This window comes from Battus philenor, unplaced genomic scaffold, assembly GCF_028537555.1.
Source record: "Battus philenor isolate CCGP_79_NKW_IND1 unplaced genomic scaffold, ilBatPhil1.0.hap1 SCAF_3, whole genome shotgun sequence".
Classification (NCBI taxonomy): Eukaryota; Metazoa; Arthropoda; class Insecta; order Lepidoptera; family Papilionidae; genus Battus; species Battus philenor.
In genome coordinates, this window is record NW_027181693.1 from 9,168,270 (window position 1) to 9,185,917 (window position 17,648).

Consider the following 17,648-nt stretch of genomic DNA (forward strand, 5'->3'; position numbering starts at 1 on the left):
GTTTTTATTATAAAAATAACGTCGATGTAAAGAAAAGAGAAAACTAAATCAGTAATTGTTCAAATACGGAGTGAACTCTCATTCATGTACAGGATGATTGGTTTTAGATGTTAGATGCTTCAGGGGAGAATGTATAGCTCATATGCTGTCTATTAATAGACCATCCACCAAATACCATATCCAAAAATCAACGGTTGCAGAAATAATAAACAACTAATTCAAAATGCGGATCACTACATGTTAAATTTAATTATTGTTTACCACCTGTCTTTGCACTGCCAGAAGTTATTGGCTTGTCGCATTCTAAAAAAAATTACTTAAAGTTACTTATTAAAGTGATTACTTTATGTAAAATAATTAAAAATAGGTAGAAAACATTTAAAGCTTTTGCTGATTAATGAGCATAAATTTGCACACGATATTAAAATTTTATTGTTGGTTTGTCATACTTACAGTCATGTAAAATACCTGTGGTATTCGCTGATTATTGTTGAATACGCTTCAAAGTGGTTTAAAGCATTAGCACACTTAGAATAGATGTACTTTTTATATCCACATAAAGAATTTTTCTTCCAGAATGTTCTCCGAGGTGTTAAGTCGGTACCACGGTAAAATTAACCAGAACTATTTCAATAATTCAATGTAATTTCCGAAGCAATTATAAGTACAAACAGAAGAATTGTATTTACAGTTGAAATTTCCTGTGGATAGTAAACTCATACGAATGTTTTGCAATTCTACAATAGATATAAGAATTGGTTAATAAGGACATTTAATCGTTGTTAATATAATGTTAGTTTTTATGTAAGCAGTGGTAGCCCAGGGGTAGAGGACTGAAACTTGCAATCGTAAGTCGCGGTTTCGATTCACGGGATGCCTGAGAAATCTTATATAATTCACAATTTGTACATTAATTATATAGGATTGCCACAGCCACAAAAAATTTTTAGAAGATGGGCAATAGCTGTCCTCTGCGTTCCATAATAGCACACTGTGATTGCAAACTCGCCTACCAAGCCTAGCGATTATTGTATATCCCTCATAAATATCTTTGAGGGAGGCCTAGGCTATGCAGTGGGTGTCTATCAACTCGAAACGAAAAAGTCAAGGTTTAATGTTGAAATGCCGTATAAATATGTAAATAGAATAAAAGGGCAAAACTTGATCAAACTAATGAAGTTTATTATCTAATAGAATAAATAAGTATCGTATTAACTAATGTATTACTAATATCTATATTAAGTAAAAGCTACATGACAGTGTTGTACAAAAGAGATTGCGATTGGATACGCCCGTGTAATTCGCAATGTCAGTAATTGAAATTCGAAATACTACGTAGAATTCTTGAACCCTTTCACATCTCGTGTTTTGATCACGGGTCCTGAAATTTATACTTGTTAATACCGATTTACATGGACATATTGATTTTCATAAGTAGTATGAAAAACAAAGTAACATAATTTATTAACAAGAATTAAAAATTATTTTAAGCCATCTACAGTGGCGTACCTAGGGGGGGGGGGGGGGTGCGGTCCGCACCGGGCGGCACTTACCTTGGGGCGGCATTTTTTATATTTACTTATAGTTGTAAAAAGCAAATTTTTCATTTCAAATTTATTTTCTTTCTTGAATAAGAAATAATTATTATAAGTTTAATATTTGATTTATATAAATTATGATTAACTTTATCATTTTGAATATTAATCCTCGGTGTATATAAATGCATTTTAGTGTAAATTTTGGATTCTAATTCAAGAACAACATAATAATTTTATTTTATTGTATCAATTAAAATTCGTTGAATTCGTAAAAGGATCTTTACGACTTTGTTCGGCAATTTATCGTAACTAAAATTTTTTGATGTCAGTTTATAAATGTCATTTCTTTTGAAAAGTTTGTATGATTACTTTGAAGTGATATATCAATATTTTTTTAAATTACAAACCACTATTTGATTGACATGTAATAGAAAGGGCGGCAAACTGGAGATCGCCCCGGGCGGCAAAAGTTCTAGGTACGCTACTGGCCATCTATGTTATTACCGTAGCGTTAATTTTTGCGTCTAATGGTAATGCGTAAGAATTACTGTGTCTTGTTTAAATGGCGTCGCAGACAGTAAAATAGGTCCATACCTTTTATGTCTCAACGGCAAGCAAAAAACAACGTATGCACGTTTCTGTGTTATCGTTCCATTACATTATAATAAGTGTTATTAAATAAAATTATTTTTCTATATAATTTTTATTTGTAAATAAATATTGCTCGTTTTCAGTATAGACAAAAAAGTAGTTTTTAATTTTATTTCATAACAAATGTTGCATGAAATTGTTTTTACGCTGTCATTAAGACATTAAATATTAATGGTTAACATATTTTATTACAAAATTTTAATTTGACAAATGAAAACTGAACTAGACTAAACCTAAAAAATATATAATGTAAATTTGAGTTTATAAATTCTAATGTTTATATAAAAATATTGTTATATTACTATAACTTCTCATATAATAACGAATTGACAAAGGTTATATACTTAGTAACAAACAGACGTTCTATTTGACGATAGCATGACATAACACGAAAAAAAAATTCCTAACCAAAAGAAGACTCATTTAATATAAAAAATTCTAAAGTAATTTATCAACAAAAGAATAACATGTAAATTCAGTGAAACGAATTCATATTTACCTCATCTCCTATTATTTATGCCATGACAATTTATTATAAAGAATAATAGCTTCACGTTGATTTATTCTGTAAGTCCAATTAATAATCTAGAAAGTTTCTACGTTGAATAAGTTAAAAGTCTAACGACTTGCGATGTTACAATATCGGAGAATATCTACAGACTCATGCAATACTGCTGGCGTATATTTAAACCATGCCTCGTGGTAAAACATAAAATAAAACGAATATTCATTTATTTACTTGTGAATTACGAAACAAAATACCCTTAAATTTAATATCAGCTTGTGGAACAATAACTTAACATTATGTTAGTAAAATATTACTACGTATTCTTAGTAATCAATAAAAATGTGCGATAAGTAACGAGTATAAAAATTTAAGATATTTGTAATTTTATGCAATGCTACAAAAAAGAGACAGAATAAGGAATGACTAATTAGCAAATTGTTCAACCAAAATATTTTACAAGCTGAACTAAGATGTCAGTCAAGACTTCGCGAAACTTATTACAAGTCGTTTACTCGCAGTCTTCAGTTCTCTTTGTTCTATTTTAACTTGAAAGACGCTATAATGCTGGACATGCATTTCGAGTAAATTGCATTTACGTTTGGAAACTTTATCAAAATATTTTATTACGATATTAGAATAACATTTTTTATCCCTTCAGGACTACACCAGACTTTCGTACTTCGGTTATTAAAATATGCAGTTCATGTATTTAATTAATGCTTATTGTTGAACTTGAAGCATATAATAAATAACTTATTATATAAGATCATTCATTACGATCATATGTAATCGTCAGCTTCTAATTAAGTTTACGTCAGTTCGTAAGACGCCATCTTCCGAGAAAAACTAACAAGAAACTCAGTGTAATTGGTTTTTTTTTTTGATGATTACATTTACAAAAAAATCATTAAATCAAATCTTACAGAAATATTAAACGTAAAATAAATTTTCAAATCGTACATTGAAATATTTTAGAACAGACCATAAAATAGTTATCTTAAAACTATAATGTCCTACAATTCATTGTTTATTCTGGGTTTCGTATAGTAACACCAAATACACATTTTTCCACATTAGAAAAGGCTGGCTATACACGCGGGTAAAAAGATTGAGTTAACGAAGTTTATTATCAAAACGAAGTTTATACTTTGCTCGAAAAAGTGTCTAATATTGTAAGAAACAAAAACAAATTATACTTTCTGTGGTCTTTTTCATTTCGTAAAGTTTATAAATTAAAACATTTTTAGTAATTTACATTCATAGCTATACTGTTCTTTCTATCGTTTAAACATTATTGTGATTTATAACTCACTCGTGATAATGTTTTCCGTTAATAAAAATTGTTAACCTTGATTAAACTCTTTGGAGAGTCTAAATATGTTTTACAATATAATACAACTGATGTATAATGACAGTGGACTGGTGCTCAGGTCGCTATTTGCACATGATAATGAGAAAGTAAGCCAATAATATTTCAAGAATTTTCGTAGTCGTTATCTTTATCACTGAAAGTCGAGATTGTCTAGACTTTGACGGAATAAAATAGTAATAAAAAAAAATCCCGCTAACTTGATCAGATAAGTAGGTATGATCATCTGCACTTTAATGGTCCACTTTTATTTTAGTTGTCACGAGCGTTGTGGCCAAAATGGCTTAGGAGTCATTGGAAGTTGGGCAAGAATGAACTAGTTGTGTTTTCTTCCTGTCTATGATATCTTCTCTAAACCCACGTTTCAAAGGCTTCACTTTTTTACCGGTTTTATGTCTGTTATGTAACTTAAACATGATTCGATGCTGTATAACTGAGAAAAATAAAGTAATCACGAGCCTTTGTTGTGTTGGATAAATTCCAGGTATACAAATTCTACGTCTGCAAGGTTTGTCGCGGTTCCGAGATGTCCAGTCCCATTATTACTTTTGTCTTTCCTGTATTTTTAAAAGTGTTACCATTACGTGCTCACGCTCAACCCCTCAGAACAATCATTTTCGCATTTAAAAGAATGCAAACAATGTGGTGTCATCTGCATATCGCAGATTACTGATCTTCGTTCCGTCGATCGATAAAATCGTGACTAGATTAATTTGCTTACAAAAAATTTGCTTTTGAGGTTTTTTCAGTTACTAATGCAGATTAGATAGTAGAATTTTGAATTTTAAAATATTTACTCTAATTAACTACTCTGCTCACCCCGTTACATTCCAGTATAAACCAATAGACTAAAACGATATTTAGTTAGTCAGTTATTATACATTAATATTCCTGTACGTTAGACGAGTACAACGTGAAGGTAAATTTAAAAGAATTCCCCAAGCATTTCATGTTACTCGGTATTCAAGAATTGAACTACTCAACAATGTGCATCGTTATTTCTGAACAATGAAGTTGAACGAAAGCGAAAACGTAGCGTAATCAAATTCCGCACTTTTTTTTAAAAATATATAATAATTTCTTTATATTCAGGAGTGTACATGTTTAATATCGTACAATTATAATATATTCACTCATTATACTTTATTTGTGGAAAACTAGTTACATAAATATAAGCGTAATAGCAATTAATTACCATCCTTACTCAACAACCGCTAATTTAGAATCATTGTATAAAGGAAAAAATCTCGGTTCGAGCTGCTACATACGACTTTCACCGGACTGAGCATTGAAATAATTAATTAAAATTAAAATATTATCCCTGATGATGGTGATGACGAAAACATTATTTCATTAATATGATTAATGCTAGTAAAGTGTAACCTTTCTAACGTATATTAAAATTAAAAAGTTAGTGTATTTTTGCTAAGGTTTTACTGAAAAAGGGGGAATTAAATTTTAGAACAAAATTTTTCAGTTTGCCAAATAGAAGCCTCATTGGTGTAAAATTTAAGACGTGTTCTGCGTTTGTAATATATACCTCGAGAATCAAACGGCCTTTATTGTTTTTTCAAAGAAAACGTTAATGCCTCGTTACAATTTTGTACATATTGTGTCTTGTACATATTTTGTACATATTATAGTATGTAGTTAATTCAATTAAAATCGTGGCTGTATTCGGTCGGTTTCGTCGGACACGGGGCTCGCGGATCCGTAATTGAAATAGCAAAAAAACAGTAAAAATGCAATGCCTAACGTCTTGTAAAAACAAAGCATACTTCACTAATATGCTCAGTTATCAGAGGAGTGTCAATGAAAATTAATTAAATTTACATATTATTAAGGTTAATTAAGTTTAAGGAAAATTAATCGGTTGTTTAGTTGGTATAATTTACATAGATTTTTCATTAAGGTTCAAATCTCCATCGATTATATAAAAATTACTAAATAAATTAGTCCCAAAATCATACAAATTGAATCTTAAAATGATGCATGTAAATATGAGCATATTTTAACATCCTCCATCATCATCATAAAATTATCTATTAATTACTTTTACTTCATAAACAAGTCCGAAATTTTCCCACTACTTTCAATTCCAAGTTTAATGAATAACATTATTCTTTTGAAGTAGAGACGATAGAATTCTTTTATTTACTTAGGTTAAACAATGTTATTGCTATTTTTAAGAATAAGACAACAATTCATTAAACCATATATAAATTTTAACAATAAATTTTTCTAAAACCTTTGTTAGAAATTTTTATATATTACACTAAATGCAAAGTAAAATTTTGTATAGAATAAACTATCGGATGATCTTTTACAAAACAGTCAATATTAAATTTATGACTCTGAATCTATTGAATATAACATTGTTGACTACTTCGTAATTTAAAGTTTTATGGGAAATTAAAATCGCAAAGAGTAAAAGTATACGAATATGTATACTGTTGAATGCATCAGCATTCTAAGTAGTTCCGCCACCGTCTACAAAGTTAGATACGAAACAACGGCCCCTGAAAGTAAACAACTTGGAACAACTTTCAAATAATGAATAACACATTTTCACTTCCTTTTTCCTATGGCTGAGCACAATTAAACGGGAACCTTTTAAAAACAACATAATTTAACCTTTATCAATCGCATGATAAATCAATCTAACGTTTATTGGCCAGGAGATAAGTATAGCATATTTTTCTAATTCACCTATTATAAAATATGTTTTACTAGGAGAAAGAAATCCACAATACAAGTGTTTCTAATTTTTTAATATTAAAAATATGGATTATTCATGCAATGATAGGATATAAATATAGAATATCATATTTTATCAAGATTTTTCATGTTGTCACTTATTTATTTATTTATAAACCTTCTTGTATTTGTATTTCAAAATACCAGATGGCTGACATAAAATTCAGGTTTATTTATTATTCACTACAATTTAAACAACGTAAATTATACATATAATTATATGTCACAGAAATACATTGACTAAGATGATTCAATTTTATATTTTATTTGTAGAAATATTTATTAATTTAATTTATATTGTAAAATGGTACTTACTCTGCTTATATTTTTAGATTGTCTGATGACAGAATTTGGTGAAAACAGGTCGTTTTGCATAGCACATACATTGCAAGGAGCTTTCTTTACATCCGCTAACATAGCACCTGCTGTGCGGTTGCGGTCCATCAGAGAATCCTGAGAAATTACTTCTTATATTTTAATCATAACTTTTTATGCAACAAGATATTTACTGTTTCATTAGGATCCTAAAACGCCTTTTGTTTGCCATCAAATATATGACAGGTACGGGTGCTTGAATAATATCCTGAGTTCGGCATCTCGCAATTTTTTAATCTCATCTCTACACAAGAATCCTTCTCGTAACTTCCCGATTTTTGCTTGCTTAGCGACTGATTTAGGAAGACATTTTAATTTATATAAACATAGACTTACCCGACAAAGAAAAACAAAAGGTTCTTAAATTTAGGAAAAAATTAAAAATTGTGTTGTTTTTAATATACCTGTTTGGATTTACGCAGTGTCAATCTGCATAATTGGACCTAGGAATGTAAATAACAGTCTTCTAATATTATGTTTCCGCTTTGTATTTATGGTACTTATACGTTACTAAATTTCTTGTTAAAATTTTACGGGAGTTCATAGGCAACTATAATAAAGAGGAGAAACATTAAAATAATCTTGCACCTGTTGTTTAGTGCCAGCTGGAACGATCTTTCCCTTAGCTTGTGGAATGTGTCTCTCTTTATTTATTTGGACCAATCGTTTTATCTAACAATGTTTGAAACTAACAAATATTTTGTAATTTAACATTATTAATTTAAAAAGTATTTTATACACATTTTAATTTCATGATTACATACTCTTTTAACACCATCATTCATATTCTTGACACTTATTGAACTACAATCTTAAAATTACGGCACCTTTTCTAACGCATAGACACTCCAGGGAAATAAACAAACAGCGCTAACGTGTAAATTCACAATGAACTATTGGAAAAGCAAGATCAAATTGATTTTATTTTCAGATGAAACATACATATGTAAAAGTCTATGACCTCATTACTAAACACACTACAATCCACTAGCAAAGTTTTGTGACCAGCAGTTGTTATGCATGGCAAGTTATTGTATTATTAAAAATTGATTAATTGAAAGCAAAAATATGATGGCTCAAAATTTTATCGTTCTCCTTAATTTTTTACAAGCAATGTGAAACTATCATGGGTCAGAGAAAAAAAGTTTAATAATTTTTACTTGTTATATTATGATTTAATCCAAATTCTTGAACTTTTGTAATGCTTTCTTTTCCACTTTTGATCACTAATTTGCCTGATGGAGAACGATGATGTGAACTTGTATGTAGGACGCAGACTTGATAAGTTATATTCACACTTAGTTCTATTCAATTTGACCCTCAAGAGACCTGGGTTATAATTCTCGGGAAATAAATACGCCAGCAAATCTTTCTGTACTCAGGTTGTGTGGATTAGAAACGTTGAGTTAAAACGCTTGCCTCCAAGGAAACTCTGCAGTATAAGGGTTTAGTGGGGTGATAGTGGGCCGGCATTCTACTCGTCCCATAGAAAAGAAGGGATCGTAGGATACGGTCGTAAAGTTCCACAGCACACTCACTAAAATGAATCCTGTAAAAAATTGGCAGACTCGCTACTCGCCGGCGGTGTTCAAGGCTAAGAAGTTTCTTAGAAACTAACTATTTATCACCTATAAGTAGAAACAACATCCCTTCTACTGAATCAAGAGCTTCGTGCTAATGTTCAGCAGTGTATGAATTCACTAGGACACAATAAATACTGCCTTTTTTAATTTAATTCCAACGTGCAGTTAACGTGTATTTCAGAATAAGCAGCAAAGAAAAATTATTTTGCGAGAGAATTCTCCAAAAAATGCAGATATTTTAATCACATTTTATTTACGCTACTTCAAATCAGAAATGCACCAAAGAATTTCCAATATATGAAAACATCGAGACAGCAAGTGATGTTCGATGAAATTTTCCTATTACTTTATGCCTTTACTTACTCCATTCAAAAGTATTTTTAGAAAATATTGAATCTCAAGGAAAAGCTTTTAAGAGAAATGTACTAATGGTGAAAAATATAAACATATTTCGTCCGTGGTATTTACAAATATAGCACATATTAAAAGCTAGATCAAATAAATAAGATCAAATTCAATGCTGAATAATACAATTTTAAATATTAATTAACTATTTTTTCTAAGCGTCATGTTTTACGTGAAATTTTGGTATAAAATATTTGAATTAAACAAAACGCGGTATTTAGAACACTCCTTGGTAAATCCCGGGCTCAACAACGTTTGACCTCATTAAATGTAAATATTTATCAACGCTCGCTGTTGCAGATAAAACCCAAACACATTAATCCACTATTAATTATTTTAACCTTAATTAACGGTTTATGTACGCCAATTGAAACGTGAAGTTTAAATGCCAACAATAAATAACGTGACATTCACACTTGCACATATACGTTATTATTATATTTTAAGGACTCTTGTAACATTTTTAAACAATTCACATCTTAAGAATTATTATTGAAGCTAAACACAGATTCAATACAACACAGTTTCTGAGAATCTTTTCATTCAACTATCGCAGTAACAACTTTGTGCCGTCGTCGTCTCTTAATCGTTACATTTTAAAAGCCAGATGATCACAACAGTCTGCACGAACAGAAAGTAAACAATAACTAATGTTAAAATGTGGTAATCCGAATTTTCAAAAAAAAGCTCTTTCTTGCTATATTTTCAGCACGTAATTTATTGTTTCTGTAACCATTAACTTTTGAATAACGTGTAACACGCTTTAAATGATTGCAAATGAGTAATTCCTTAAAACTTTTCATCTGTACCCATTCTTCTTTTATAATATAATTCGTTAGTTTCCTAAGAAACAGACTTTTTACCATTTTAACTCTATTTAAAACAGATACCGAATATACAAAATATAGTGAATAGCGGCGCTGACGTTTCGATCCGTCCGCAATTAGTTACGTCAGATAAATGTCAGCTTTTCACAGCAACAAATTCCAGCACAAATGTAAAGTACAATTGAAATTTATTGATCAACGACCCTGTTTTACTATGCATGCATCTGAAAAGATCTTCTAAAATTTTACGAGGTTTAAAAAATTAACGCTAATTAATTTTTTTATGTTTTCAATAGTATATTTCGTCATTTCTTATTGAAATGATTCTTTACCTACCATATATCGTAGAATATATGTAATGTAAGTCTACAATGAAATAAATTCTACAATTAGGATTTTGAACAAAATACCATAGGTATAATAGCTACTCACTCTTATTTTCACTTGACAATTACCACTATCCTAGGCCGAACACCGGTAATTTTTTTTATTTTAGACCTTTATCCAACTTGTTATTTTTGCGCTTGCCATCTTCAGCGTTTAATTCCCGAAATGGTAAAGTTCCGGAAAATAACATTGAGTATGGCACACCGTGGTAAGTATACTTGGAACTGCTCTCGATCGCTTAGTTCTTAAAACGGATATCGATCTATTATTTTGACTTTGACGTTCAACACGTTAATTGGACGTGCTGCCATCTTAAAAACAATCACACCCGACAAATCCTGAGACATCGTGTTCGAGTCTTCGAACGAAAACTAAAAGCTCGGCGGCCTCCCAATCCAGAAAGATTATAATATCTAGCGGCCCGACCCCAGGCTTCGCAGGGAACCTTTAACCTTCGCTACCTTAAAAAAGATTTTAGTCTAAGCTATTCGCACTCGCATAAACTGCAAACACCTTTACATATTTAAAAATGTTTTATATGTATATTATATTTTATATTCTGAATTATATTATTAATTTCTTGTCTTTATTGATATGTTCATTTAAAACATATAATAATAATTTTAAGCTGGCCAACGTGATGTTAAGGCTTCGAATTAATCAATACTGGTGTTCTTAAATTTAAAATAACATCGAATGTCGCTAAATGAATTTAATAAAACTAGATAGCGTTGTTATTCACAGTAGGTAATAAGCAATTTTATCTAAATTTATTTCAAAGTAAAATTAAGTTCTCGAAAATATAAATGTACAATTTCCATCGATTGTAGAAATTGTGTAAATCTTTATGTATAAAAATGTATAAAACTTCAGACGTCTGGTAACCATGGGGGAAATTCGTTACCAACGGCTAATGAAAGGTTGTGGGGACGAGAATGATTAACGACTAACGAAGGGCGGAAAAGCAGATACGGTCAGGTGGTCAATTTATTGTGTTTTTCATATTTTGATCATTCTTGTATGTTTTCCGTATAACCCAATTGAAATTTCTATAGTTAATCTAGTCTAGATAACTAACTATATGGCTGAACCATATAAAACCCAATTGATTCTTGAATAAAATATTTATTTCTCTTTGTTAAGTTCTTGAAAACTACATCCGCATGTGAAATAATTTACATAGGGAAAACTTAGTGAATTTCCATTATTCAAAATGATTCTATTTCAGATTTGCTCACCAAAATGTTTCCCATATCAATCTTAGACCTACATGGAATGCGAAAATTATACAAAACTACTTTGCCCGTATTAAGTCTAAATCTCTTCGGGTTAGAGATTCCAACTCAATAGGGAATAATATGAACTATTTATCATTCTTTTACTACCACATTGGTTTTTTTAAAAGCAAAACATTTTGTAAAAAATTATTATATATTATAAATGTAAAAATTGCTTATTTCTGTCTATACTATACCGTAAATCCTTGCTTCCAATTTATAGCCACAGATTAAAAATAAAATATCTTAATATTTATCGATATTACTCTCCATCTTTGTATTCACTGAACTCGTTAAAATTATTCCAATTGTCCTGCAGTCTTGGTACACATTTTATTTTAATGGGACACTATTAACTCAAATATTATAGATTAAAGTTTTTAACATTTATTTCTAAAGTATGCAATTTCACAGATATTTTAATTTAATCATTGTGATAATAATTGCTACAAACATATTGCAGTAAGTATACAGGTGGCTGTTATTTAAATATGGGTGTAAAAGCTTCAAAGAGGTGAGTGTATATAGATCATTTGCTGTTAATTAATGCATCTGACTTCATAAATAAGAAATAATGTTAGTTAAATATAAGAAATATGTTAGGATATAGATATGGTAAATAGAAGTGTTTTTAAAATTAAGGATGCTACATTTCAAAATAAATAAATTTTACTACCTGACCCTGCAGACTTTGTACCTCGAGTTAATGGTTCATCGAACTTCAATAGACAAAAATAATTAATGTAATATATTTAAGTGTGATCACTTAGTACTGGGTGATTGGAAATAAGTGGTAGAGCTTTTAAGCATTTACACCTAGTTACCGAGAAGATGATATCAAATGTTTAGAAAATATTCCAATGAATATTCTTATACATTTCTATATAGCTTCACTAAGTAAACTTACCAATTACTTTTTAAAAATAATATTACAATGTAATGTAAAATAATATAATATGTTGCTCAATACCCGCTTCGAAAAGAGAAATTACTTCAGTCCGTTTTAATTTATAATCAAAACATTTTAAATTTTAAGGGAATTCAAACCTTGTTTTTGCAGCGTTGAATACATCTAATTCTGTTTTCATTTTACAAATGTATCAAGTTTAGTTTCACTTGAAACAGAAATGCAAAATGGTTATGAAAGTTTAAGGTGCCAATGCCCTTGATATTATTACATTAAAATATAATATCTCATTATCGTCAACCATGTATTAATGGATTTGAAATGTTCTCATGAATAACGCACAGTACAGTACCCGGCGACAGATATTACACATCGACCTTTAGAAAGAGACAATTGGCTAATTTCGGCTTCGTAGAGCGTTATCTCTATCAACTACAAGTTTAATTAACGGATACAGCTCGATTTGGTAGGTTATTCTTTCGCTGAAATAAAAAATTGGCTAACTTTTCAAGAAAAATAATTACCTCAGAAATGAAACTATTAAATGTGTAATATTTTATAATTCGGTACATTTATTTTTACTAAAAAATGAATCTATTATTGCAGTCATTTTATTACAAAACATTTTTAATATGCTGACATGGTCATTCTACTGTTTAATGAAAATATACTTTGCCGCGCTTCAACAATAAAATTCTGCTCTTAAACTGTTATTTCTTAACTATATATACTAGACATTAAAAATTAAAAATAAAAGTCCGTATTGTCTCTTTGAGGTTTATTGTGATCTGCTCGGAATCAGACAACTCTTTAGCAATTAACGTGCACGCTAATGAGTTGACACGGATCAAATAAACGAATAATTTTGTTTCGCAATGCCTTATGATGTTGCATTAACTCTAATCCAATCAAAAAGTTTAAACGGTGATTTAAAAAGAAGCAAAACAAATAACAAAATAGTTTATTTTCTTTTTTAACTTTGGTAACAGAATGAAATTTCTACTTTTTAGTTAAAAGAAAAAAGCAAATTTCATTAATAAATCACCATAGAATTTCTACACATCGGCGATCAACATCATGAAGTATTGTATATAAAATTTTACGCCTGTATTTCTCTCGATATGGCTTAATTAAAACCGAATTGTAATAATTCTCAGAAGCTGCTGTATTATGGCGAAATTGAGCGCTGTGATATTACCTACCTAAATTAAGCGAAAAAAAAAGAAAAGTTAAAAACGTTGTAAAAACTAAACGAACGAACCGAACTGAACGAAACGAAAGCCTGCCGCGTTCCAAAGTCTGTGAACAGAAAAAGTATTTTAGAGTAATCATATACGCATTTATTTAGTCTTGATAACAAACGATGATTAAATTTTGTTTACTATTTTGTGCACTACATGGCTTTCGTACTAAAAGTATTAGTAATAATGTAATTATATTTTCACTGTAATGTTTTATGGTACAGATATTCTCGGTTTAATTACATCATAACACACCTTTTAAAGTTTTTATTGACATCAAATGTTTGTCAGTTTGGGGTAAGAGTTTTAGATCCAAAATATGTTGATGGAACTTTTTTTCATCGCCTACTATTATTTATTTCTGTTTCCCCTTGCAAATATTCTTATTTTTTCTAATCGTCAGAACCTTGTCCGTATTTAATACACATATAACAAAAATATAAAAAATGTGTTCGCCGCAATTAGTCGCATTATTTTTCATTTTTGCGCTTAGCAACATATTAGGAGAATCATCTATATTTATATACAATATATACAAAACTATATGATCAAGCAGCAAAATGACATATAATTGAGTTTATCTAAGGCAAGAAATATTCCTTTATCTGCAGAAGCATGTTATCACTTCACACAGTTGCATGTATCGCTGGATTCCTGGTATATATACATTAACAATATTTACATGAATATAGATTAATTGTGTATATATGACAAAAAATACTTGTAGAAAATACTTGGAAACTAATTATACTTCCAAAAATATGTAATGAGGTAATCCAACCAAAGAAATAAGTTTATCTTGTTATACATTAAATAATGTTTAACCCACGTTCGTGATACATTATTTCAATTTAAGAAATCTGCCATGTGTGAGTTTATACGTATTGAAATCATCAGAACATTTATTTTTAACAAATATTTTAATAGCTTATTTAAATTCCCTCCGTGGTTTCAGTGCAATATATTACCACTTTTGAAATGCAGATTCACTGAACGTCAGCTTTGTAGCGTTAAAAGGCATTGAAGCGGGGATTCGGCGCCTCTTCCGCAATTAACTGGCGAGCTAATGGGTTGGCGTCAGTCACTGCGACTTCATTATATGCTTTCTGTTTTCATCAGAGATAGTTAATATGAATTATCGACCAACAAATATTGAAAACTGGTTTAATATTTGTATATTGTTGAGTCACTCCTTGAGCCTTGGAGAGGGCTATGCTTGAAATTTCTCTACGAGATCGAATTGGATATGAAAAGATCGGTAGATTAAGGTAAGTAAAAGTTTCAGTTGAATAAAACGAAATGTTGTTTGTTAATTAAAAAATAATAATTTACGTTCAAATACTAACCAAGTGCATTTAGTTTATATTTCCTAATGTAAAAAGTCAAAATTGTGGAACTTGTCTTTCTTATCAACAAACAAGTGTTAGAGATGATAAAAAAATGTCATTTAAATAAACAAGTGTTGAGTTTCTAGCTAGTTCTTCTCAACAGATCAGCATTCCAAACCGGTGGTAGTATACTTATAGTGTACTACTTATAGTGGTAAAATAATCGACGATTCAAATGCGCATGTAAATGTCTAAGTGATTATGCTGCTGGGGTGGATTTTAACAGGTTAGGTAGGCAATGTTAGAGACAACACCTAGCGAGCTGGAGCACAAAAATTATAGAATTATAGATGAAAGATAGAGTTTATATTAAAAGTCATCCGCCTACAACTTCAGATACACCAACGCCGTAATACATTATTTGTCATGGGAATGAAATAATTTTTAAATAAAACTTTCACCCCTCATTTATACATATTAAACATTACTTCAAAATTAAAATAAGATAGTCTTTAATTCAATATTCCATCAAGCACTAAAGATTTAATACAAATTCACAAATCAACAACGGTTTTGACATCCACCTACAAATCATACGCCGCGCGTCCTTAGTTTTTGCGCATGCGTAGACCGATGGATTGCCAGGTGATTTGACAACTGTGATTATTTACATACACTGCATTTCCGCTGCTTCAAAACGGTCCTATTGGAAATCTGTGTTGAAGGACTATGCCCAGCCGTGGACGTGGCGCAGCTGATGATGATAATAATGATTAAGAACGATTACTGCATTCACATTGTGCTGTTATTTCTAGCAAAAACTATTAACCGTGAAATAATTTTTGTTGTAAGAAAAATCATTTTATTTTTTAAACCATGTAATGGAAAATTAGACATTAATTTTTTTTATTATTATGTCCATAGGTATAATATCATACTATAGTTACGCATTCGATTAGTGCAAGAAATTTAGTCAATAAACATGAATATTTCTAGTGTACATAGATTACACAGATTTTTTGTTTACGCAAAATCGATGTTTACTTTTTCGTCTATACAATTTCCTCAGATACGAGGTGCACAGTGTGTTTAAAACGAACATTTCCTTTCTCTTTTGTATTTAAACTCGAGGACGATAGTGAATCCCAGATCAAGACAATGTATAGATTTTGACGTGATCAGGATACCGCTGCGCTTTCATTTCACTTGGACAGAAGCTATAAAAAAAAATATAGTAACTTGGGCCTCGGTTTGGGCTGTCACTCAGTACGACTAGAGATCTGAACCGAAACCACATAGTTACCAACTGCGCCTGATTTTATCACACAATATATTTAATTGTACAACAGAACTGCAAAGTAGACAGATTTAACTTGTGTGGCTCTCTATCATTATACAAGTCGTGTAACTTTGAAAACAACCACATCCACATATAGTGGAAGAAAAATGGTCACAGGGCAACATTACGATAGTACGATGAAAGGGTTGACATTTGACAGGGGAAGTCACTGGGACTGACAGGTTAGCGATGTACAACGAATGTACGAGTATTTTGTTAATTAAAGTCCTTGGTTTAAATTAAATGTTTTAACTGCTCTCTTTATTTATGTAATAATTTAATTTATTAAATATTATTTTCACTGACCATCTTCTATCTTTATACAAATGTAAGAGTTTTCAATCTATGTACTGTCCCGTCACGATATCTCTGGTTCTAAGGCTTAGACATTTAGTAGGAGTATTCCTTGGGGGTCAGCTAAAATGAATTTTACGAAATTTTGTACACAAAGCGGGGGGGTTAAGGGAGCGTTAATTAAGTTCAACAAGCGGGCGGCACTCAACCAGTATTATATGTGTATAATTAAACAGCCATATAATTAAAATATCATTTAATTTTTAAAAATACACAATCCATCCAAGAGTAGTATATATCGACAACATTTTCACAAGTTAATCTTTAGTTTTTGTTTCCACGTCGCTGACCATAGAAAAGATATTTTCTGCGGTAAATCGCTTATGAACATCTACGAAGTTCTTGCATGTGACACCGCACTCCTGTAAAAAAACAGGCAAGAAGTTAATTAGACGGACAAAGATGCGCAATCCGGTATTTCGCAAATCGGTAATTTAAAAATGTTTGAGAGACTGGCAAATTCCATTGTAGGTAAAACGGTACTCATATATAACGACTACAAATATTACAAAATATCCAGCCACCTAAAATTTTGAAAAAAAAAATAATTTAAAAATAACCGAAATCACAGTGTTACGTGTAGTAATAATATAAAATAGAAATACTTGGAATGTATGTTACCAATTAAGATATGAATAGAGCAACTTTTATTTTAATTATCTGAATTTATTACCGGACCAAAGAATGTCTGCATCCAACTCTGATTCATAACAAATAAGTTTTTATCTGCTATACAGTTCTTCACTAGTAATTTAGTGCTAGTCTGTGAAAGAATGTTACTACGTGAGTTTCTTATAAATCA

The 17,648-nt window shown here is 30.4% G+C and overlaps 1 protein-coding gene across 1 annotated transcript in view; it reads right to left on the reverse strand.

The window, feature by feature from the left end:
- LOC137926693 (uncharacterized) overlaps positions 1-17,648 on the reverse strand; it is a gene marked incomplete at its 5' end in the record, with an annotated part of 41,104 nt that overhangs the window by 18,868 nt on the left and 4,588 nt on the right. The window contains one exon of the mRNA XM_068770372.1: positions 17,520-17,609. Coding sequence (XP_068626473.1) covers positions 17,520-17,609 — 90 coding nt within the window. The remainder of the gene's footprint in view (positions 1-17,519; positions 17,610-17,648) is intronic.